This window comes from Danio rerio, chromosome 17 (genome assembly GCF_052040795.2).
Source record: "Danio rerio strain M-AB ecotype USA chromosome 17, GRCz13ab, whole genome shotgun sequence".
NCBI classification, from domain to species: Eukaryota; Metazoa; Chordata; class Actinopteri; order Cypriniformes; family Danionidae; genus Danio; species Danio rerio.
In genome coordinates, this window is record NC_141037.1 from 24,164,859 (window position 1) to 24,191,780 (window position 26,922).

A 26,922-nucleotide genomic window follows, 5' to 3' on the forward strand; every position below is an offset into this window, starting at 1 on the left:
TAAATGGGGATGTTCCATAAACCTCATGTTTTAATTACGCTGCTGTCATTTTTGGCGAAGTTGACATTTCTTCTTGTTCTTGTCAGGTTGATTCTTTTCAATCTTTGTTTCATCCCTGGCTTTTAATATTTTCATTTCTCCCATCCGTTTTCATTCTTTATTTCATACTTTTTTAGTTTTTTTTCTTCCTTTTGCTCTTTCAAACTTTTTATCCTTTTTAAAATATTTTTTTTCTTTATTTCACTTCATCACCATTATTCTTTCTTTCTTTCTTTCTTTCTTATTTTTCTTTTTTTATCCTTCTGTTTCTTTTTTATTGTACTATACATTTGTTTCTTTGTTTATTTCTTCTGTTTCATTGTTTATCTTTTTTGTTGTTTGTTTCTTTGTTTATTTTTTCTTTGTTTTCTTTATTTTATATATTTGTTTCTTACTTTGTTTTTCTTTTAACCTTCTGTTTTTTTGGTTTCTTTTTTTGTTCTATCCTTCTTTTTTATTTCTTTGTTTCTTTCTTTTATCCTTCTACTTCGTTGTTTTCTTTTATACATTTCTTGTTTCTTTCTTTCTTCTTTGTTTCTTTTATACTTCTGTTTCATTGTTCTTTCTTTTATACGTTTGTTTGTTTGTTTCTTTCTTTCTTTTCTTTTGTCCTTCAATTTTACGGTTTTATTTCTTTTGTTTTGTTTCTTTCTTTCTTTAAAAAGGAAGAAGAAGGAAAAATGAACAAAATGTAGAGCATAATGTAGTGGGTGTATTTTCAAGATTGGTACAGACGGGGGGGTTGACTGATTTTAATTAATATGAGCACATGGATGATTTGGAGACTTGAAAACATTTTGTGTTGTAACAGTGCTTTGTGCTATATGGATGAGAAGAATGTTGTTTTTACTTTTATTTCAAATGCATATTGTCTTACAAATCTTGAAAATAATTATTTATAGTTCTTTCATTCTTTTTCTTTCTTTCCTTCTTTCTTTCTTTCTTTCTTTCTTTCTTTCTTTCTTTCTTTCTTTCTTTCTTTCTTATATACATCTGTTTCATTCATCATTTTCATCATTTGTTTTTTTTCTCATCTGAATTGCCTTTCAATTGTCCTTTTGCTTTCCGCTATTTAGTCTTTTTTTCACTTTCATCATTTACTACTTTCATCTGTTCGTCTTTTCCTTTGTCCTTTTATCCCATTTTTGATGTGAGACATTTAGTCTACAAACTTGGTCAAAATACAGACAGACATGAAATTCAAAACAAGGAGGACAATCCTGTGGTTTTGCACACACAAAACATCTATAATCAGTATCACCTGTGGTGGAATAGGAACATATTCTTCTCAAGGCCAGGATAGCTTTCAGAGAATGAGAATAAACAAGCAAAACAAATTAATAAAACAAACAAATTGATGAATTGAACAATGAAAGTAAGCTGTGTAATTTATCTTGATTTGTGCATGCATAAAAAAACATATAAAGAGAGTTTTGGACTGGATTTAATCATGGCCCATTTGACCCTTGATTGAAAATGTTCACACTTTTTTTTATCATTTTAATTACTTCTCAAAGTATTCCAATGTAGGGGATAACTCTCACGTAATAAGGCCAGATTACCTGAGTTAATTGGAAATGGCAATGATTGACTCATTTGTTGGTGGCTAAATTGATTTGCTTGCATATTTTCTCTCATTACCAGACGCACAAGTGCATAGAGCTAATCACCTTAAATGAGCGTGGGTAGCTGTTATTTATTTATCTACTTCTCAGAAAGCCATTTCAGCAAACCCAACAGCTGGGTAATGCAGCCGTTGTCGTGTCAATAACAGCTTTGGCAGATAGAATACGAAGTTCATTTTCTGTACATGGGCGAGGGCATCCAGGGATACAGGCGACGAGTTCATTTTGACAGTGTTTGTCAGATGATAGAGCAACCTGTAACTGCCCATCCCTGTCTGATTGGACAATAAAGCAACTAATGAAAAGCAAACAAATGATTTCTGAAGGCAGAGATAAAGGCAAAACACTCGGCTGAGTAAGGTAAATTGACTAATAGTGATCACCACACATCTCCAGTTGATTGATTACATTAAGAATTGCAAACTTTTTATGTGTTAAAACTTTCTGAAATGTTATTTAAATACGCAAATGAGAACTTATTTAATTAATCATGTGCTAATTTGCATACATACCATGTACACAATACTGATCCACTCTATGCACGTACCCACTTCAAAATGGTGGAAGGTCTGCATCGTCCCCCTCCCTTGTCCCACTCTTCAATACCACTTTTGCATAGGGACCCAGAGAGCCAAGAATCACCACTGCTTGTACTAAAATCTGAACTTTTGATCCGGCTACATTAAAAACTCTCCTTTTTGGACACATTAGAATCAGATGTTTTTAGAGAGGAATCTCTATAATCAAAATCACAATCAATAATCATGGTTGTTATTTTGTTATTTCAGTATTTTACTGCACATAACATTTATACTAGGAACTACTGTATGTAGTTGACACCTTTGACATTGTTTTTATTAGTCTGGTAAAAATAAAACTGTGCCTCTTTAACATGTCAAATGGTGCAGCTAGCTGTCTACAGTTCATTGTTCACGATTATACATTTTGGTCAACTTTTTCTATATTATTTATAACCTTGCATGTTGATGAATCAATCTGTTAATTTGTGTATACTGGCTGGTTGCAGAAGGAATTCATTCTCTGACTCTCAGTCACTGCGCGAGTGCCGCCTCCGGACTGTGTTGCCAGATGTAAAGTTTTATATTTGATATGCATATTTATATTTCTCTCACAATCTCAGTCTAAACAATGCAATCACACCAATGCTTTACGCATTAATATTGTAACAATTTTTCAACTCAATCTCACAGCAATTCGTAACTTTTTTTTTTAGTGGCTAATTTGTACGATTTGCTCATCCCCCAATGACGGTTGGGTTTAGGGGTGGGGTTAGGTGCTACGCTTCCTTTTTAAAATTGTACAATTTCATACGTCTGAACTCGTAGGAATTCGTACAAATTAGCCACTAAACTGGCAAAACGTAAAATACTTACGTTTTCTCGTTAGATCAGGCTACCGTTTTTATTTGTGGATCATGAGGCACAAATATCATTCTCATGATAAAAATAAATGCTGCATCCCAATTCACATACTATCCATCCTAAATATTATTCAAAAATAAAATTAGTATGTCCCAAACCATAGTAGGTTGAAAAGAGTATGCCAAAGGTTCCCTTATGGTCTACTATTTCTGGTAATAATTCGAATTGTAGACCTGTCCAAACTCTTACAGCTAATATTGCTTACAATGCTGTACATTGCACGTTGGGCGTGAATTTGATTAGAACTACAAACTTGGGTTAAAAGTGTAAATAAACTACAAACAAGGCGGATACATGAGACCAACCATCAAGTGGAGAGGCTTCAGTAAAGTTGTTTGAATGACTACTCATTTATATTTAGCCAACTGGAAAATATTTAAATAACGTTTTCCTTGTTTCATCTGCAACAACAATGTGAACTTAAATCAGGATATTTGAGGAGATTTTTCTTTATGAAAGACTTTTAGGTAATTAAACATGATAGAAATGTAGTTGATGTTCCAAGATGATTGACAGGAGACAAACTAAGCAATATACCGATATGTATACAAGGAAGTAGTATGTCCTAAAGCTTGCATGCTCTTCTGTTACACACTTTTTAAGTATATATTCAGTTTCTTTACACAAAAGGTTTGTACTTTTAGGGCGTAGTACAAGTATGCGAATTGGGACTCAACAACAATTAATTGTGCAGCTCTACTTTACAATATAAATAGATATGAATAGAACTGTAAAGTTTGTTCCATTAAAACTGCTGCTGTGGAGAAAGTTATTTTAAGAAAAGAGCCACAAAATATAGATTATATTAAAAATCTACCCAAGTTGATAGTGCATTTTGTATGTTTTGGTAATAATATACTTAATAAACAGTTTATGAAAAGCCAAACATGCTAAAATCTCAAATTGACTGGTGTCTCACCTTAAACAGTTAAGTAAACAAGAAAATAATAGGTGGATTGTAACTGGCCGGTATGGATGAAGGGTTTTGAAAGTAAAGGAATGAAATGACTGAATGGAGAAAGCGAATGAGCGAGTGGGTGGAGTGAGGGATGGATAGATGAAAAGAAGGGAGGGCTGATGTGATCAGTCCTGTGGATGACATTGCTCGCGCTCTGTGTAATAACAGTGAACAGCAATAAAGCTGGAATTGAAGTCGCTTATATTGCTGGCAGGGGAATAGAACGCTGCAAAACTGCAGGCGAGAGAGAGACGAGAGCAGCATGAAGCCGGAGAAAAGTGTTTATGTGTGTGTGTCAGGGGTAAAGAGATGGCAGAGCGTTTCAGGGCATACCAGTTTTTGTTTGTTTGTTTGTTTTGCTTGATTTTGGAAACCGATTTCAGAAATTGTTGGGTTAGCTTTTAGACTTAATCGTTCTGGCATGCATAAGAGTCAGGAAAGCATTAATTGTGGCAGTTTTGTGGGAGATGAAATGAGGGAGGAATTGAAAAGATGGAGATGTTGCAGAAATGGGCCTCTCAGAGCCTCCCAAATGTTGTTTTTTTTGCAAACCCTATGCTTGAGTTTTTATTGTTTTCTCCAAATGTAATGTCCTCTCTTGGCAAGATGTGAAATGTGTATTTGTACTGCCAAAACATTTCAGACTAAAAAATATTTAAAGTTAAATTTGTATTATGATTTGCTTGCACATAGGAACAGTGATTTGTTTATCAAACACTTTTTTGATCTTTAATAAAATATTACAATATTTAAAAGAATAAGTGATCACACCATTTTATTTTCATTTGACTGCTGAACATTTAATAAAACCAAGTGGTTTGCAGAATAATGAAAACATACAAAGACTTAAAAGTACAACTAACTAATTATAATTAATTTTATAGTATATTATGATAGTTATTGCATTATTTTGCATTATGCGGAGAGTCTAGAATACTGATGACCAAACTTCCTGGCGGGCCGGTGTCCTGCAGATTTTAGCTCCAACCCTAATCAAACACACCTGAACAAGCTAATCAAGGTCTTACTAGGTATACCTGAAACATCCAGGCAGGTGTGTTGAGGCAAGTTGGAGCTAAACCCTGCAGGGACACTAGCCCTTGAGGAACGAGATTTGTGACCCCTGGTCTAGAATGTCAACATATGGTGGTTTTTCTTATTAACAACTGTTACACATAATGATTTTTTAATGTAGTGCATGTATACATTTGTATTTGTATATGTAAAATGGAGGGGAAAATATTCAACATCCTTTTTTAGGAGAATAATATTTATAACGGAGCTGTTGACATGAAATTGAACCAGATTTTTGTCAAAACAATACAAATATAAAAATATTTAAAAATCTGGAAAAATATATATTTATGTAAAAACAATAGAATGACACAAGGATATTGTACTGAACTACTGAAATGTATACTTTATATAAAAGGCTTTTTTTTTGGTGATGGCAGCTTAAAGACGACTCTCATAATGACAATGAAGTTTTGTTTTTCACAGACTTCAACAGAGTGTAAATATCTTGATAGTTCTGTGGGTCTCGTCTATCAAATCTGATCTTTAGTTTTTATTTTCTATTGGATTCAAGTCTGGCGATTGCCTATAGCTTGATTTTCCTTCTCTAAAACCATCTGAGAGTTTCCTTGGTTGTGGTTTGGATCATTGTCTTGCTGAAATGCCCATCCTGGTTTCAACTTCATTCTAATAATGAAGACATTGAACTGAAGCAGCTATATTAATTTACAATGAGGAAGGGCAGAGGGTTGCTGAATAACTACTGAGAGATTTCAGCTGCAGTGTGCCTTTCTACACCTCCCCGCCATCATGTGTTCAATACTTTTTTTTGCTGCATCATTTAATTTGATTACGAATAAACTTAATTTGTAAACTAATTAGGTTTGTTTTCCTTTCATATATGGATTAATTTGGTTGTTACCAACATCTGGTAAAAGTTTTAAGTCAACAGCTCCTTTAGAAAATGTTTTCTGGTAAAATGGTGATGTGTTGAATACTTATTTCCACCACTGTATGTATATATTAATGTATGTGTGCACCTGAGTTCATAGTTTAAGGCATTTGTTTTTTATGTTCATATGATTTATTTACAAAACAGCTTTTAAAGTAATATTTTCTGTCTTTTATGTTCACATTTGTTATTAAAAAAAAATTAACATTATTTCAGTGTTAGGCCCAGATTGGCTAATCGGTAGGACCACGAGAATTCCCATTAGGCCGTGCTGTTTTTTGGCCGCAAGGGCCGGTGTCCCTAGCTCCAGACTCTGTTGCTCTCAGCAGTCGCACTTTTTCATTCATTTATTTTTTAATTTGAGCACAGCCTCACTCTTTTTATTCATTATTTTGCCGCAGCTCCGCTCTTTTTATCTATTTTCTCGCAGCCTCATGAGCAAGATGCAGCCTGCAGGTTAATGATGATGTAACTCAGATGAGTTACTACACTGGGAAAAGCTGTTGTGGTCCAGTGGTCAGCATGTTGCGTTACGACGCCGTCGTCTTGGGTTCGAACCTCATCTGAGTAATTTACTTATTTTTTTAATTTTTATTGTTAAGACATAATACAGTTAGAGTTGTTGAACATTTGAAGTTCTAAAGCAGCTGTTTTCTTGAAAAAGACATGATAATGCCATTAGAAACTGATTTGGAAATGACTGAAAAGGAGTCCCACTCCGGCCCTGTTCAGTATAAATAGTTGCATATTGTTATCTTTGTTGTTGTGTTTTACAAAATAGATTATTAGAAAAATAATAAATAATAATAATACTGAAAAAATGGGGGAAAAAAATGGAAACAAGAGTAATAAAAGTGTACAGAAAATTACAATTAACTGAATGCAGACATTTAACAATCACAATCAAATGTTCAGATACATAAAGCAAAATGTTAAAGGCAATAATATTTTTCACTTTTTTCCCAATTATGTTTAGCAAGTACAATTTCACAGTTTATTTTCTTTAATATTTATTTATTTTTTGCTTAAGAAAGTCTCACTACTATTGTTTTGTCCAAAATAAAAGCAAAAAAAAAAAAAGTCAATATTATTAGCAACTTAAGAACTTTTTTCCTCCATTGGCTACAGAATACAGAATTGTCCAAAAATAGGTCAATTTTATTTTTTTACTACAGATTAAACTTATTTTTAATAAAAAAAATATTTTAACATCAGCTAAAGATATAAATGTAAGGAAGAAATAGTGCTCGGCTCGTTTGTGTGTGTGTGAGCATGTGTGTTCTCCATCTCTCTCTTTCTTTGTATTAGTTAGTAACATCACGTTTTCTTTCCTGGCTGATAGGTCACATGATCACCAGCAGCCTCACCCCTGTGTGTGTATATATCTAGATTTATAGGCACCCGTAATGCCTGTGGGACGTGATATGCCACTGAAGGCGGGAGGGTTTGTCACAGGACAGAAAGGTGAAGGAGAAATTGTGCAGGAATTGAGCATTTCCTGCCTCTGAATCGCTCACAGCGACGTGTTCGTGATGTCTTGCTGATATTGAAGGTCGAGGGTGACGTCAGTTCGGTGTTGTTTACTCTCCACATAAAAAAAACAGCGGTTATACTGTATACATCAGCTTTAACTTCATAAACAGCAGTAGTACAACATCTCTGTATGTTTATTAACAGAAATACCCGGACTGCAGTGGACACTGTCTGCCATCCTTCATCCTTTTTGTCACTTCATCCATCCGTTCTCAAATGGTCTGTGAATGACAGACGGAGTTGAAAGAGTATAAACACACATTTAACCAGCCGCATTCATCAGAGACAGACGAGGGTCATTAATAGCACAGATGTATATATAGCCGATGCCCGTGAAGCATGACATCGTGGAGATGGATGGATGGATGGCCGGCTGCCAAATGTATCCTTTTAGAAAGAAGGTGAGAGAGATAAAAAGACTGAAAATGAAAGCAGGACAGACTGTGTGTGTGTCCTTGGTACAGTGCAGAAGAGTGCAGGTGTGATCCTTCATGGTCATACTAACAGATTTTTTTAAAAACCTGTGGAAACATCTTAAATGCACTGAAATGTTCTTGTGTATGGGTTTGCACATCAGTGTAACAGTCGTGTGTTCACAGATCTTGAATGTCACCACATCCGTTTTTTCCTTGATTAATATCTGCTTAGATGTGCATATTTGTGTCTGGCATTTCAAATAAGGAGCTGTTTTAACATTCAAGCACAAGAAAAACTGGAATTGAAAACCTGGCATAATAGATGCACTCAGACATTCTTCCCTAGAGTATATGCAGTCAAGGCTCCTTTTTCTTTCTTGTTGTATATATTGAATGAGTAGTTTAAATTGCTATGAATATACCACAATATAATAATAGGCATAAAAATAATTGTTATTATTCTGTCCCAACCAATTGATGCTTAACCAAAAGTTGAACAGATAGCATAGAACAGCAGAAAGCAGATTGGGTAACTTTAGTGACTTCACTTCACACAATTGTTCCTCTCAATTGTTTTTTTGTTTTTGTTTTTGTAAAGCTACAGCAATGAGAGGAAAAGTATGTATATATTCACATTTACTTTAACAAGTTCCATTCAACTAGCAGTACAATTTTAATTATGCAAATCTTATTATGCATTAGGAAAATCTACTAAATAAAACTATTTCAATATTTCAATATTAGCAAAATTATCATATTTGTTACACCACCGCCATAATGTGCAAGCCATTAAGATGTGTTTGTACAAGAAAATACAGGTGGTTTAAAATGATAATAATCCAATGACCCATGAAAATTTACAAAAATAGAGCTTTAGTAAAAATAGAGCAGTTACAGACATATATTTCAATGCAGCCCCAGAATTAATCTGCGATCACACCCTGGGGGAAAGTGTATGTAACCCACTAATATATATATATATATATATATATATATATATATATATATATATATATATATAATGAATCTTGTTATATTTTTGACGTCAGTTGCAGGCTGAATGGAGGAGGGGTGGGGGCCGTAAATGGCCAGCGGGCCGGCAGTTTGAGAGCACTGATATAGATGTACTTCCCATTGTACTGCAGATGCTTTGTTAAATTCCCCATTTCCAACATTATCTAATGTAATTATGCAATGAAGTTATTCGTTCTGTCAATTTTTAACTTTTTTTTATATATATTTTTATATATATTATATATATTTATATTTATTTTTTTTATATCAAACAAAGCCTTCCCAATATTTCCCAACGCAATCTCACAGCAATTCGTAACTTTTTGATTTAGTAGCTCATTTGTATGAATTTGGACACTCATTCATATATTTTAGTATGATTTGCACTTCCCCTAATGATGGTTTAGGGTGGAGATTGGGAGCATACCTTCTTTATGAATGACATTTTCAGGCATGTAAATTAGCCTCTTTTCTGACTATTGATAAATTAGTCACATTTTCTTGTACGATTGTGCTGATATTTCATACATTTCATTAGTGTCAAGCATAGTGGTGGCTAACAATTCTGTCACAAGTACTAGTTGTATATCCTTGCAGATTGCTGACATATTTGTGAATCGCTATTTAAACTACAAATCCGCAATTACATGGACTACATATCACAGTATGCACAATACACACATACACAACACACACACAGCACATAAACACGCCAGTTCCTGATCCTGTCTGATTGCAAACACTCACATCTGAAGCTGCTCATGGACTGATTACAGGTCTATTAAAACAGCACACATACAGTAGACCAGGGTTCACCAATCTTGTTCCTGGAGGTCCGGTGCACTGCAGGGTTTAGCTCCAACTTGCCTCAACACACCTGCCTGGGTGTCTCAAGTATACTGTACCTAGTAAGACCTTGATTAGCTTGTTCAGGTGTGTTTGATTAGGGTTGGATCTAAAATCTGCATGACAACGGACCTCCAAGAACAAGTTTGGTGACCCCTGCAGTAGACGCATCAGAGTTGAATCTTGTTATACTGAATTGTGAACATTGCGACACGTTTTCCTTGTCTTGCCTTTTTTGTTTTTGACCCTTTCTTTATTTTGTTTGTTTTACTCTCTGCTGCCTGGTTTCTGACCACTCGCCTGTTATTTGTTTATGACTCTGGATTATTTGCATATGCCCCTGTGTTGCCTGTTGCCTGTCTGACCATTCTGTTTAATAAACCTGCATTTGGATCTACCCTTCGTTGTCAGCATCACATTCACATTACAAATTCACTACATAATGCATCTACTTATAATAGATTTGGTTATATTGCAGTGAAATTGAAGATATTTATGAATTTTTGTCCACTATTTCTACATTTCTACAGGTACTGTTTTCAAAGTTTGTTCGATACTTTTTTATTTAACAATAGTTTGCCTACCAAGTTTAATCTGTGATTAAATTGCAATTCATCCACATAGTTTCTAAAGACTAAATTGCATGTATGTGCTGGAAATAACTGCACTGGTGTATGTTAAAATATCCCAGTGCCATTGAATAATGAAAAGAAAAGATACACACCGCTAATATGTGATTATTATATATAAGCTACTTAATCTTAATTAAGGAGTTTGTGAACAGTTAGTGAAGGCGAAGTCCTGGCTTAAGCCATTATGTATATGAAATTAATTATGTATCGTGTAATTAATTGGTTTCAAAATTTTGATTGGTTGATAGCCCTTATGTTTATATTTACAAGTCACAAAGGGAATGCCCCCACCCAAAATAAAATCAAGTACATCATTTCTGTTTGTTTTTTATTAATATTGTTTATTTTTATTTTTATTTTTGCTTTGTTTTCACATGTATTTAAATATGTACTTCAGAGTGCTTCCCACATGCTTTGTGTATTTCGAGACAAGTGGGCCATATGTTGACTGATCTTGGCTCTCTGTGTATATTTAGAGGCAGTTGGCGAGTCTGTTGACTGATTTGGGCCTGACTAGTTCTGCACTGCTGATCTACGAGAGACTGGAGCTCTGGGAGGATGCAGTTGTGTGTCTGGAGAGGATGGGACAGCATGGCAAGGTATTTAATACACATACAAATAGCATCTACACTGCAGGTGAATAGGGTAACAAAATTAACAAAAAGTTAACACCATGCTACCCCAGTCAATTGATTAAGTTGAAGGGGTAGTTCACCAAAAAATGAAAATTACCTCCTCATTTACTCCTACATCGTTAGAATGGCAAACTTTACAACAAGTTTTCTAAAAGGTTATGAATTGACATTAAATATTTTCTTATTTGCATACATTTCTAGCACAAAAGCTGAACATTGATTGAAGTCAATTTTAAAATTCTTGTTTCATTTTTTTTCTATGTATTGTACATATTAGAGTCAAAGGTTATAAATGCTATATTAAAAGCATTAAAATAGCTTGTTGTAAAGGATCAATTTACAAATTTTGTGTTAACATCCCTTTTGTAAAAACCTTCAGTAAACACACATGAATAAAACAACCTGACAGAAATCTTGTCATTGATCCCAGTTGTAAGAGGAACAAATAATAACTTGACTTCTAGTTGATCTTTTGGAAAAATGGCAGAAGGAATGAACTGCATCCCAGTCATCACAAATATTGCAGAAGTCCTATTGGAACCTGCGTGGACCTAATATTCTCACAGAAATCAGTCAAGTTTGGTGGTAAAAAAAAATTGTTTAGGGTTACTTTCAGTATGGGGGCATGAGAGAGATCTGCAGAATGCATGGCAACATCAACAGCCTGAGGTATCAAGACATTTGTGCTGCCCATAACATTACAAACCAGAGGAGAGGGCAAATTCTTAGGCAGGATAGCGCTCCTTGTCATACTTCAGTCTCCACATCAAAGTTCCTGAAAGCAAACAAGGTCAAGGTGCTCCGGGATTGGCCAGCCCAGTCACCAAAATGAACATTATTGAGCATGTCTGGGGTAAGATGGAGGAAGCATTAAAGATGAATCCAACAAATCTTATAATCCAAATAATACTGTACATTATTTCTGGCAAGCGACAAGACTTCTGTCTAAGCAAAGTCAACTCTTACTGTTTTAATGAAATAATTAAAAATTAAGGCATGATCATGTTTTATTTTGGTAAAATAAGTGTAATCTAGAGGCCTTTGTCTTCTATATTAGCCACTTATGATGCCAAATGACCAACTAGAAGTCAAGTTATTATTTGTTGTTTCTAAAACCTGGATAGGCCACAAGACTTTTGCCTGGTAGTGTACATCTGTGTTTTATGGCTCACTGCAAAAAAAGGGACAGTTGACCTTAAAAAATTTTTTTTTTCTTCTGTTGAACACGCAAGACAAGCTTTTGAAAAATGCTGATTGCTGGGACCCATCGACTTCCATTGTATTTTTTATACTCCAGAAGTGGTTGTGTCCCAGTAACCAGCATTCTAAAAAATGTATTATTTTGTGTTTGGCAAATGAAAGAAACTCATAAAGGTTCAAAACCACATAAGGAAGAGTAAATGATGAGGTCATTTTAATTTTAATTTTAAAAACTATTTATTTAAAAATCTGTTTTTGTAACTGAAATCAACAGAGTAAGTAGATTAAGTGCGATAAAAGAAACACTTAAAACTGTATTTTGATTTTTATATATCCATTAGACTAAGAGAGAATGCTTTTCAGGTAAAGCCAAAAAGCCCAAAATCTCGAAATTGACAGGTGCATTAAAGCAGATTTTACCTGCAGTGTCTCATCTAGCAGTTCCCAACTCAAACTTGCACCACTAGATAAGTCAATGTTGTGGAGTCTTTAGCTCATGTTCACTAACAGATTAGTGTTTTAAAAGTTGCCAAGTGTTTGCTCTGTAGGGAAATCAACCTACAAATGGGTTACTTATAGATGGCTCTAAATTTTAAGCTGGGATAATAGAAAATGACTTCTGTTAAAGATCTTGATGAGGGATTGATTGCTTCTTTTTCCTTTAGTCACATCCATCTCTTCCCTTTGTCCGCTCTGTCTTTCCTCCTGTTCTTTTTTCCCTCTCCACCTCAATCCTGTCAGCATGATCTAACAACACTTATCTCTATCTGTATGTATGTGCGTCTCTGCAGTTTTCTGTGAGCCGTTTCACAGCTTTATTAAGTTACTGTCCATTTATGTATACCAATCGGATTATAGGGTACCTCTGAGGTCAATAAAGCTTGCCAATCACCTCCAATCTGAACTGTAATAATATAAAAATGTACTGGCATTCACTTCACTATAGTACCTGAGGTTCCTTGCATTTTTTTTATAGCTCAGTCTACCTTTCCCTGCACTCTTTAAATCCATTAACTGCAGGTATGCATTGGAATGAAAGTGTAAGGAGGATTCCTGAAATACATTAAACGGAGTGACATCTCACATGAAAGGAAATAAATTGTTCAAATATGAGGAAGAAAAGGAAAGCAAGATGTGAAAAAATCAGCAAGGCTGGAGTTAGGAGAATTTTTTTGAAGTGTTCATGAGATATTTTTAAGGGGCTTCGGGATGTTCTGGTGTTTATTTGATTTGGGTTAACCCTCCAATTATCGAAGTGCTCATTTTGACGCCGTTTAATGTCTGTAAATATGTGGTTTATTTAAAAGCATATTTAAGTTGTCAACAAAAGACATAAATTAATTCACACAAACCCTTTAAAAATTATATTCTGGAAGTTTTTTAATAGTGAGGTCAAATTAGAGCCCAGTAGGGAAACGTTATCATAGTTTAGGTTACTAAGAAATTGATATCATTGTTTCCTTGTTTTTTATGACCAAAACCATTCAAATTTTTAATTAAGTCAATTACATTTAGTACTTCATTTATTCAGTCAATTGGTCGGTCAATTCAATTTTTTTATATGTCAAATTCTTTTTGGTCATTTATAGATGGACTGATTAATTAGCATAAATGCTATAGTCATTAGAAGTTGAAATAATTTAATTGAATAAATATAAAAAATAAATATTTTATAAAAATACAATCATTTAAAATAATAATTGCTGGGCAAAGACTAATTGTGATTAATCACATTCAAAATAAAAGTTTTTACAAAAGATATCTCGGTGTATTATATGTATTTATTATGCAAATGTCATAAACACACATACATCAAAGCTAAGTTTGTTTAAAATTTATTTCATATACTTATATATTTTATATCTAAATATAATTAAGCATTTTCACAAATACACGCATGTGTATTTAAATATACATAATCAATATACACAGTACAAATGGAAATATTGTGCCAAAACAAGCTTTTATTTTGGATGCGATTAATTGCTCTTAATCTTTGCCCAGCACAATTTTATATGCATCTCAAATTTTAGTGTTTGGTGGAACATCTTTAAAAAGTAAAATAGAATATACGCTCATCTAACAAATACTAAAACCATAAAATAAGTCATGGAAATTTTTATATCGAAATGAGAATAGAAGTTTTTTTAATTTAACTTAAACTATTATTAATAAAAGCCATTATAGTTATGGGGCGACGCGGTGGTGCAGTAGGTAGTGCTGTCGCCTCACAGCAAGAAGATTGCTGGTTTATGCTGGATAAGTTGGCGGTTCATTGTAGCTACCCCATATTAATAGAGGGACTAAGCCGAAAAGAAAATGAATGAATGAATGAATTATAGTTATAACGGATAGGGTTGGGCGATGTTGACCAATGTAAAACGTCACGATGGACGATGACATTGTCGTTCTAGGCGGGGGTGAATTAAATATTTATGAATAATTAATTAATTCATAACGAATTAATTATTTGTAGCCTACCGTTCAACTATCCGACCCACATGGTCTTCGAAAGATTGAAGCAGTGTACTGACGCTGTGACACATTACCTGATTGATTCACAAGACCGAAGAGTCATTAGAGACAAGATTAACTAATTATCATGTTTAACAACTATAGTGAGATGCAATCCAGTGGTACGTCCTTGATAAACTGTCAGACGTCTTGGGCTTTGCTGCTGCAATGGGGGCGGGGCGGAGGATCACAATGTCGGCTCAGCATCATGAAGTCTATCTATCGTCGGCAATAGACGATGGCATCGTCTATCAACCCAGCCGTAACAGATACTAAAATGACACTAAAATATCAACTAAAAAACAACAGAAACTGCAATAAATTCATTGTAAGTTAATGTCAGGCAGTAACAAAACGTTTCCATCATAATTATAATTTCTGCTTTTACAGTTTAATTGTAAAGAAGTTGTAATGTTGCCCTGACTCTTACTAAAATATGCATTTATTTGGGCACCGGAATCTTTTAGTTTCCCTTCTGAAATTTCTGACCTGTTTTTAGAGCAGTGAAACTGATAACCTGGCCCCAGATTAGCATCCATTTGTGTTGTTGGCAGTCATGAGATCCATCGGAGGAAACTGCAGTCTCACTGTGCCTGGCTGAGCTACGTACTGTAAACGTCTGTCGGCTTCAACAGCACCTTGTTATTTGTAGGTAATCGAAAATGTGCAGTTTACAACAGCTACAGGGAACAAAGGAGCATTCAAGTGCTGTCAAAGCTATTTTTTCCTCTTACTGTACCTCGACTCATCCCTGTTGTTCTTATATAAGAGAAATATGATTTATTTTGTAAGTAACTAGCTTATTCATCTTCTGTCTGAGACATCAGGTTTCATTTTTTATTGTGTCGAGTGTGAAGAGATACTGTTCCCACTTCTGAAATGTGTACCAGTAAAAATAAATAAATAACCACTCAAATAGAAATGCTGGCCAAGCAGTGTGAATTTTATTGCCGCCCACCACCTCTCTCCCACTGTGGCTTCAATTCTAAGCGTTTGCAAAAAGCCTTTTATCCATCCGTCCCCAAGAGGACCAGCTGGGGTGGAAGGGCAGGAGCTGATGAGAGATGCACTGTAATATAGCACAGCACAGTCCTGAGGAGTTTAGTGGAGCCACTTTCACAGAGACTGTAAAAGGGCATGTGTTACTCGGCTAGGTACAGTGTGGAAAAATGCTTTATGGCTTTTACATTTAGAAAAGGTGTTTGTGGTTTTAATGCAGTAATGGTCAGTTCCATCACTTTTGTGCCAAACACTGATGCTTTTTGTTTGAGATTTTATTTTTGGTCCTGTGTCCATCTAATTTTTAAATGGGTAGTTCATACAGAAATTAAAATTTACTCACCCTTGAATGGTTTCAAGTTTTTAAGTAAGAAAATAAAAGGTATTTTGAGTTTGCTAACTGCTAACCAATAACTATTATTGGTTTTGATTTGGTTTTATTTTTACTTTTTGTTGATTGTTTGGTTTGCTTTGGTGGATTGTTATTCTGCTGTTGGGTTTGAGGTTTTTGTTTAACGTGTTAATTTTTATTTATTTTATATTTATTTATTTTAATATTTTTAAATTATGTCATGTTTGTTTTTTGGCATTGTTTTGTTTTTGTTTAGTGTTTTTTGCTTCAGACAACTTTTATATAAAGATGCTTTCAATTTTTATCTTTATCCATCTATTTATTCATTCATCCATCTATTATTATTATTATTTATTGTAATTATTATTATTATTATTATTATTATTATTATTATTATTAATACTATTATTATTTATTGTAATTATTATTATTATTGTTATTATTATTATTAATACTATTATTATTTATTGTAATTATTATTATTATTATTATATTGTTAATATTATTATTATATTGTTGTTATAATAATTATATTTTTGTTTTTCATTTTATTGTTATTATAATTTATTATTTTAGTATTATTTATTTTATTAGTATTATTTGTTGTTATTATCTTTTTAATCTTTTTATTATTATTATTATATTGTAATTAGTGTATTATTATTAATTATGATTTTTTTAATTATTATTATTTTAATACTGTAATGTTATACCTTTATTTTTATTTTAAATTTATTAATTTTGTCTTTTATTATTATTATTAGTAGTAGTAGTAGTATGTTCTTCTCATTGTTATTTTTTATTGTTAAGTTGTTTTTTTTCCGATTTTGTGTTGAAGGTTATGGACCATGATTAGTAATTTATTTTTTATCTTCAGTTTTTGCTTTGTGTTTTATAATAATAATAATAATAATAATAAAGAATGTGGGACTATAATAAATCTTACACACCATATGGTCAAAAGCATGTGTACACCCAAACTACGAACAATTTCATAACCACTGATGTTATTAGGGAGTTGTTCATCTGTATAGCCTTCATTCTTCTGTAAAGATTTCCCAGTTGGATTCAATGGTAATTCTAAGATTTTGCTCATATTCAGGCACAAAATTATCTTAAATGATTAAATTTATTCTGAGGCTAGCGCTCATGTAGAATTTCTTGCTGGACATTCCAGTTCCTCACATGAGACTGAGCACATCATTTCATGCTTGTCATGCCGGAATAAAAAACACCCTCCCTAAACTGTTGCAGCACACAATTCTTAAGAATGTCTTCATATGACGTTGGCGTCTTAAATGGAATTAGGGGGCCTAGTCAAACCCAGTAATTAGAAAGACCTCTCCACATACTTTTGGTCGTGTACATATTTTCCAATATGCGGATTAAATTTGTCTGAGTAGTTTTAATCTGCTGGTGTTTTCTCTCAGGCGGAGGAGATTTTGAGGCGTGAGTTGGAGAAAAAGGAGACGCCGTCGCTGTACTGTCTGCTGGGCGATGTACTGAAGGATCCGCAGTATTATGACCGAGCATGGGAGCTTTCCAAACACCGCAGCGCACGTGCCCAGCGCTCCAAAGCTCTGCATCACCTGCGCCACAGAGAGTTCCAGCAGTGTGTGGAGTGTTTCGAACGCTCTCTACAAATCAACTCCATGCAGGTATGCAATTGTGCATAGTTTTATCCTCCTGTAAGCACTTGTAGAGGTTAAGCACCCATACTGCAATTCATCTGGAGAGTCTACAAACTTTAGTTTATTTTCGTTAACTTTAGAGCTTAATGAAGGGATTGCTGATAAACATGGCAAATAAACTCTGGCCAGTGTAAGAAGAGTTTACTTGCACCTTACTTGTTTTAGCTATTTCGGCCCGTTTAGAAACTTTACTGTGTGGAAGCGAACCACACCAAGAATAAAGTGCAGCATTGTAACAGTTTTAATCCCTGTTTTGGAACATAACAGTTGATATATAGGTGTAAAAGCATCCTTAGAAGGTAAACATTTGACTTTCTTTATGATTGGGAAAATTGAAACGGTAATCGCACGATTCATTCCAAAACAGATTAGTTCCGGAATGAAGCACCTCAGTTTTGTATCTTCCAAATATAAAAGGTGAAACCCATACCCAAAACCTCCTTTTTTTGACATTCTCACTGCATTCTAATAGGCTTTATCACACAGTGAAAACTCTGAAGGCATGCCTGTATTTGTCTTCTTGCAAAGTGAGTGGCATGCTCGATAATGTCACCTCGTACATCATTAAAACAACAATTACGATATAATCGCAGCCCCCTATCACAGTGCTGACAGAAACACTGGGGTAGAAAAAAACAAGACAGCAGCGTGTGGATGCGCTGTATCAGGTTCATCCAGCTCAGAGCCAAAAAAGGGAAAAAAAAGTGCAGAGCTCCCTATTTTTTTTCCCTCTTGCTCATTCTTCATTCCTCCCTTCATCCATAATGCAGCAGCACAGGCATCAATAAGACAGAGTAATTTTCCTGAGGGACTCATTGATGACCCCGGCGTGATCTTTAACACTGCCTCGGAGCTCTGCCGCAGGGCCTCTCGCAACTAATACTGCCTTCAGGCCTTGAACAGGAAGTCAAGACAGACAAGGACCAGAGAGATACAGAGATGAGCACTCTGGAGAACAAACCCTTGATTTAAAGCATACGATTCCTTGAGGTTCACGCCGGTTCAAAAGACATCATTAATTTTTAGGGCCGAATAACACTTTGAAAAGACGAGTGAATCACTTGAAGTCTCACATCAATTTTCTTTTTGCCCCTTTGGTGATACTCCATCTTACTCTTTCCTTTTTTTCTTTCTCTGCTGCAGTTGGGTGTGTGGTTTTCCCTGGGCTGTGCATATTTTGCATTGGAAAGCTACGAAGGAGCCGCCAGAGCTTTTCAGAGATGCGTCGGACTGGAACCAGATGTAAGTCACACGGTCATTGTAAGGAGATCAGTGTCATATGACCATAAAGAAAGGGCTCATGCTTAGTTATGCGGTGCTTGTGCTGTTGTCTCTAATTTATGTCTTTGGTAATCGATGGATTGTGTCTGCGAATGCCTCCCTGTTTATACCAATGCCTCCCTACTGCCTTTTATGCATCCACCCTATTAGATGTTGTACAGGAGCCTCTTATGCTCCTAATGGCGTACTTAAAATTCAAATGTAGTCAAGAGGCAGGCTTAATGCTCCATCCAGGAAACAAGTAAACTAGCGGTTAGGAAATATTCTGTGGATGTCTGCGTTCTTATTTATTTGTAATGGCTTATTTTGACAAATGACTTCCACCCATAGACCTGACTCTGATCATTACTCTCCTCCATTCAGAATTCAGAAGCTTGGAACAACCTTTCCACGGCCTACATCAAACTGAGACTGAAGTGAGTATAAGTGCGAGCATGACCAATGATGGATACATCAAAGAAAGCTCTTGTTTATTTTCTGCTTTTTGAAGCTAATAAGAGTAGAACGATCATTATTATTGTTTTATTTATTATTATTATTATTATTATTATTATTTTTTTTTTTTGACAAGGGTAAAACTATTGTTAGAACTGCTATGGATGCAGTAATTGCTATATTTTGCTAAATTTATACTTTTAGTTTATCTTTGTTACTTTTCAAAAAAAAAAAAAATCAAAATATGCAGCCTTCAGTCTGAAGTTTTCGTATGCGTTTTTTTCGTATTCATATCTGAAAAATTCATCAGGCACACAAACCTTGCACACTAATTCTGATGCATATTAATTATTTCATTCAGAAAATAACACAAAACATTTCGGAATCGGTTCAAGCAGTGGTACTTTGTTCACTTCTCCAATGTATAAAAATAAAGGAATATGCTACAAATTGTGTTCATCAAATAAAGCAGTGTCCAAACTTGTTCCTGGAGGGCCGGTGTCCTAAAAACTTTAGATCCAACTTGCTTCAACACACGTGCCAGGAAGTTTTTAGTATATCTAGAAAGATCTTGATTAGCTGGTTCAGGTGTGTTTGATTAGAGTTGGAGCTAAACTCTCCAGGACACTGGTCCTCCAGGACTGAGTTTGGGCACCCCTGGCATAAAGAGAAAGGACAGTTCTTCTTATCAAAGAGCTGCGCTGGATTATTATAAAATGCAAAGTTTATTTCTGGAAGTCAGTTAAATTTTGCTACATTGCTTGTAATACTTCTTATATTACGTATGTTAGCAAATCCTGAACAGAGACTGGCAGTACCTGTAGACATTACAATAGGTGGCTTATTGACATATCAGAGCAACTGATTGAAGCTGACAATGAGGTGTCTTTTTCTATTATAATGTCACCGAATCCAACATACGGGTTTTCAACTGTCCGCCATGTTTTGTCTTATATTATGCACTGTGTTTGTCTAAAAGTTATCTGTAGCTCAGGTGATGGCATTTTGTGTTTTGCCTTTTGCTTGTGGCTCTGAACTGTCAAAACACCTCTCTAAGTGCTTTTTCAGATGCGAAATTTTGGATTTCGTATGCAGTGTGTCAGTACAATTGACACAACGAGAGGTCAAATTAATTTTTTTACCGTGCGAAAATTACGGACAAAAATTTTGTATTTAGCATGCAATAACCTTTAAGCTGCGTTCACACTATAAGTGACTCACAGTGGCAAAGCGACTCATGGTAATTATTATTATTTAATTAATTATTATTAATTATAGCTCCTCCAGAGGCTGGTTGTATTCTCTGTGCTGTTGACGTACACATCTCAGTTTGCAGCAGATAAATAGTTGCAATGACAGAGAACACACTTTTTTTTCTTGATCATCTTTGTAATCAAGCATTTTATGTTCTGATTCTATACATATTTAGTATATTCTCTGAACAGTGTTTATATTCAGCAACACGTAAACTCATTCGCAACAGGCAGCTACAAAGTCACTGCTAGTGTGAATAAGGCATTATGAGACTTCTCAATCCCCAAATGTCTTTGAATAGTCATGTACTGTAAATCAAGGGTGTAACAGAACTCGTATTAATGCGGAGAAAACAGCCAGTAGCATTCTTGCTTATATTGTAAGCATGTGTTCCGAACAAATAATGTTATTAGGATTTTAAATTCCTTTCTGCTGCATGGCTGGCGGTTCTTTGCCTCCCTGTTGTACATTTTAAATCAAGCTATTGATTATTCATTACATATAACATATATCTTCAAAAATTGTAATTAGAACTAAATTGCAAAACACAATTTGTTTAATAAACTACTGTTCAATAAAAAAGATTTTTTTTTTTTCCTGCCTCTGTTCCTAAAATGTTCTGAACAGTGACTTCTAAACTAAAGTCTATACCAGACAGTCATTTTTTTCTTGTACAGTTACACCCCTTGTACATACAATGGTCCCACTTCTGTCAATGTTTTTCTTTTTCTGCTTGCATAATAGAGTCTCATGGACTAATAGACGTTTGCGTGAGCTGCTAAATAACAGCAAGCACTTCTCTCTCTCTCTCTCACACACACACACTTATCTCTCACTGAAATCGCCACCATGTACAAACCACAGATAAGGCCTCTATTCAGGTTCTGCTTGACCTGATTTATGCTGCATTTCTGTGTTTCCTGCATCCGCCGGGGACCCTCAGAGTCCTCCTTGCTTTTCAATTACTGCAGGAATGACTTTGGCAGCTGTAATTGCAAAGATAAATCTCCTCTGGGCTCTTGCTGTGTGTCCACTCCAGCAGCCAGCGCTTCGCCGCCACCACCAAACAGCCAATATTAACCAAATTTAGAAGCGCAGTGCCAGTTAGTACATTCGCCGCTTGACGTGATTGGAGGTTTTTGCCCATTTCCTGTGAGGAACAGAGAGGTGTTTCCTGGAACACCACTGTAACGGCATTTACCTGAGGGATTCTGGGAATGATTTCTCTCCTCGCCTCTGCCCCTCGTCCAATTAGCCCTGTTCACTCATCCCTGAGATGAGTCTTTGGAATCTTCTATTAAAACCTGATTAACGCTCCTGGGGACCATCTAGAACAGAAGGAGTGTGTGTGTGTGTGACAGAGAGATTGTACACGCACACCTGCTTGTGCTCAAAGGAAACTTGGCTTTAGATGTTACAGTGAGACCCATGTCGACTCTTGTGTCATGAGCTTTTGTTGACAGCACTTACGAAAACATCAGCTCTGTTCCAGAAATCCAGCCATGCGTGTTTCTGAAAGCTCATACTGTAAGTGATTGATCTGGAATGCTCTGTGTGCCACACACAGTGCTTCTCACGTCAAGGCTCAACACACAGCCCCTTCCACTGCAGTTTGCTAGCAAGTTGCTTAGCTAATAATCCAGTGCTCTAAAAAGGAACAGAATACATAAATACTGGGCAATATTAAAGATAAAATAGTAAATGTTATACATGAATATTGGGTAAAATTGGTAATGTATACCTGTCTGTTGTCATTTCAGTCATTTTCCATCCCTTTTTCTTTTCCTCTTTTACAAACTTTTTTCAATTTTGTTTACTGACTTTTAATCATTTGTTCTTGTTTCACTTTATTGTTATTTATTTCCTTTACATGTTCTTTTCTTAATTTATGCTTTTCCTTTTCTGTTATTTTTTAACATTATTTGCTATTTTGCTGATTCTTTTTCACTCTTTTTTTTTTGTTCTTTTTGATTATTTCTTTTGCTGTTGCTCTCTTTCTTCCTTTTAATCTTTGTTTTATGTTTTGGCACTGTCAATTATTCTCTTTTTCCTCCTTAAAGTTAATCTACTGCTTTCACACATTTGTTTGTGTAACCTTTTTTAAAGCTGTTTGTGCCTGGTGTATGAAGAAACTTTTTTCTTAATGGTATTGCTTTACATCTCATCCTTCATCCAGGATGATTTTAAACCCTTTTAAATCCTTCATGTCATTTTGTCACCTTGGAATTATAAGGTTCTAGGTGCATTCTATATGATTTTGAGATATTGAGCTTCAAAGTTTTTGCATTCCATATAGCAGTATGTGTGTAACAGTTTTCTTTAATACATCAACATGACAGATTCTAAATGTACTCTTTATGTACAATAGCAAAATTCTCTTAAATTTGCAAATTGGGGTAAAAAAAACAGGGCAAATACAGATAGAACCTTCTAATTCTAAAAAGTCATTTTCTGCTTGAAATTATAGTGTTCTGTCTAGCAGATCATTAATTGAAATATTACTTTTCAACAAATACAATCACAAAGATTTTAATTGGAGTTGTAACAATATGTTGATGCTTGAGAAAGTAAATGTTTTGCTTTCTGTATTATTAATGTTTTAGGATGAATTTTTTTGCTTGTTTAAATTTAACATGCAAAGTTATATATTTTTTCCAGTGCAGTTGTTAATTTGATGTGATTAGTACTATTATATATTGATAATTATTAAAATAATAATATGCTTTATATGAAATATTGATTTATATTTATTGAATTATAAGTCTCATTTTTACACTTCAAGGCTTAATATTAAATTTAAAGAAAACAGACAATGAGCAATGAGTTTAAGAAACACTGAAACATTTTTCGCTGACCATATATACTCAAATTAAAACATTTTACTCATATATATATATATATATATATATATATATATATATATATATATATATATAGTTTCAGCTTTCTTCTCAATTTTGTGGGTTGCAGCATTATTTAGTCGAGTCTGATTTTGTGTTTCTTACTGGTCTTTCCTGTGGTCAACGTAGTAGTCTGGCGAAATGACAAAGAAAGTTGATTCTGATTGGTAGTTGTGCATGCATTTGAAATGCTGATTAGCTCTCAGAAAGAACCTAATAGAGCCAAGCTAGAGGTCGACTCTGTAGATAACTTTTTTGTTTTTTAAATGAAAAATCTTAAAATGTAAACAATTCATTTGACAAAAATGTCAAATAGAACCATATAATTGTAAAGTTTAATTCAATTCAATAAACTTTTATTTGTATAGCACTCTTACAACGTGAGGATTTTAGTTTGTGTTGGGTTTAAATATTTAAATCAAAAATATTAAGTCATTTATTCTAGCCCAGTGTGACTATGCTACAAGTCTCACACCATTATCCTAGCATGCAAAGCATGCTTTGCAGAGGGTTTGTCAGATGAGAACTATATACAGTACACTGCTACATTCTTGTGGAAAAGTCACTTTTTGGAAACTGTACCAATACCATACATTGTTAAATCTACATCCATGAGCAGCTCACGTTAACAGTAGTTCTGCTAAACACACTGATATTTTTGTTGTGTGTGTGTGTGTGTGTGTATGTGTGTGTGTGTGTGTGGCAGGGAGAAGGCGTTCCGCACCCTTCAGGAAGCGCTCAAGTGTAATTATGAGCGATGGCAGATCTGGGAGAATTTCATTGCGGTGTGTGTAGACCTGGGCGAGTTCAGTGAAGCTATCAGAGCCTACCATCGGCTCATGGAGCTCAAGGACAAATACAAGGACGTGGAGGTGAGTCAGCATCACAGTTATTCTGAGGATAACCCTGAACTTTATTTTCATGCATACATTTGCAAAGAGTTTTCCTACGCATACACTAGTGTAATTTCTTTGGAAAATGCACAGCTTGTGCTATAGTTGAGCCTACATTACACAATATAATGGCCTTATATCTGCTCTTGAAAAGAGTTTTCTGGAGTTTTCTTCTCTTGAAAATGATATTTTTTGGAATTGCTGAAAGCTCTTTTAGTTGGAACTTCTAGGTTGCTTGAACTAATTGAGTTGTGGCTATGCACATTCACTTTCTGATTGGATCATATGTTTCATTACAGATTACATTACCTTATTCGTCAAGCTTCTGTCTTATGTAGATAGCTACTGCATATCATATACTATAAAAAACTATTGTATTTGTTCTAAATGAGAGACATTTGTTTTGCTTCAAGTGGGTAAGACTAGTACACTAATATAATGAAAGGATAATCAGGCGCACACGGTTAACATTAGGCCATTAATAATCTGTTCAAAGAATGGTTAAAGGGAAAGGGCAACCACTTTTTCCAGTCTATTTAAAAGAAAACCGATTGCATCTGTTGTGTTTTCAGCCACGGTTGTTCACATAAGGAAACAGGACACAGTAGCTTTTAAGCCTTCGTGCGCATCACATCAGTGTGTGCACGCGACACTAAAGCCCTCGTCAGTGAGTGAGGATCGCCTGTCTCAACTTGCACCAGATCATCCTCTCATTCGGTATTCGTCTGCTTTCTTTTGCTCGCCCAAGCAGTTATAGTGCTGCTTCTCGATTCAAAGATCATATTTGCACGCATAATGATAGATGGCATGTCACCTGCAGATGAAGTGTAAATTTTAGCTGTGATTTTTATTTATTTATTTATTTTTTTTCATTTTTCCTATTCCTTACATTTATATAGCGCTTTTCTGGGCACTCAAAGCGCTTTACATAGTGGGGGGGATCTCCTCATCCACCACCAGTGTGCAGCATCCACCTGGATGACGCGACGGCAGCCATTTTGCGCCAGACCGCACACCACACACCAGCTGATTGGTGGAAAGGAGACAGTGATGCAGCCAATTGAATATGGGGATGTTTAGGTGGCCATGATGGATGAAGGCCAGTGGGCAGATTTGGCCAGGATGCCGGGTTAAACCCCTACTCTTTTCGAAGGACATCCTGGGATTTTTAACGACCACAGAGAGTCGGGACCTCGGTTTAACGTCTCATCCGAAAGACAGCGCTCACTGAGCAGTATAGGATCCCTGTCACTATACTGGGGCATTAGGACCCACACAGACCGCAGGTTGGGCGCCCCCTGCTGGCCTCACTAACACCACTTTCGGCAGCAACCTAGCTTTCCCATGTGGTCTCCCATCCAGGTACTGACCGGGCGTAGCCCTGCTTAGCTTCAGTGGGCGACCATGTGAGAGTTGCAGAGAGCTAGCTGCCTATTTTACATATAACATTTCTGCCAAGTAAAACTACCATTTATTTTTCCCTCTCAGCCCAGTTTAGTGCTAGTTGTTTATAACGAATGCCATTATAATTTGTTTTATTTAGTAATTTTATTTAAGCTATAAAATTCCAGACTTTTTTTGCTCTTTTCATCTTCTGACGTCCATTTTCAGTCCAGTGACATGCGGTAAGGTTTGAGGTTGGTGAGGTATGACTATTTTAGGGTCATATTTAAATATATGCACTCAATATATTTGCCAACTACCGACTGTTTTTCATATTTCATATCAGCATTCTTTCTATACACATGGCAGGTACATATTGGGAAATAGAAAGAACGTAAAATGTAAAACGAGTCAAAATGCCTCTCAAAAACACCAAGGTGGATGATCCAGCTCTTATTCTTCAAATACGATCATTTATGTAATAAAAAACTATAATAAAATAATAAATGTCTATAATGTATAAAATCATTTTAATAAAGCATTACATTGGTAGTGAGTAAGCAAAAGGCACGTGCTCAAGCCAGTGTGCAAGGGATTGCGCAATCGGATGTGAAGCACATCTCGGTGCTGCCTCACCTCTTTTCCTACGCTGTAATTAAACAGTAAATACGCAAAATACAGCTGTTTTGATTATTAAATGGATTGAAATAATTTTAATTCTGCAGAAATTGCATTTATAGTACAGATCTGTGGACAAATATTTATTTTATCATCAATAAACATCTCATGATGGCAGGTGAGGATGACGACAGATGAGGCACTGCCACACCTGCCTCCCCTGACCACATGTCCTTGTTACAGTTGTGTAGTGTGAATGGAGATCTTTTCTGAAATGCTATGGAAAAACTAGGGGT

At 35.1% G+C, this 26,922-nt stretch overlaps 1 protein-coding gene across 2 annotated transcripts in view; it reads left to right on the top strand.

The window, feature by feature from the left end:
• The window catches only part of ttc27 (tetratricopeptide repeat domain 27), a 149,722-nt gene that overhangs the window by 102,006 nt on the left and 20,794 nt on the right, over positions 1-26,922 (top strand). For both annotated transcript variants that reach the window (NM_173285.3, XM_087288598.1), the window contains exons 12-16: positions 10,948-11,070; positions 17,602-17,829; positions 19,006-19,104; positions 19,507-19,559; positions 24,439-24,604. In NM_173285.3, coding sequence (NP_775392.3) covers positions 10,948-11,070; positions 17,602-17,829; positions 19,006-19,104; positions 19,507-19,559; positions 24,439-24,604 — 669 coding nt within the window. The remainder of the gene's footprint in view (positions 1-10,947; positions 11,071-17,601; positions 17,830-19,005; positions 19,105-19,506; positions 19,560-24,438; positions 24,605-26,922) is intronic.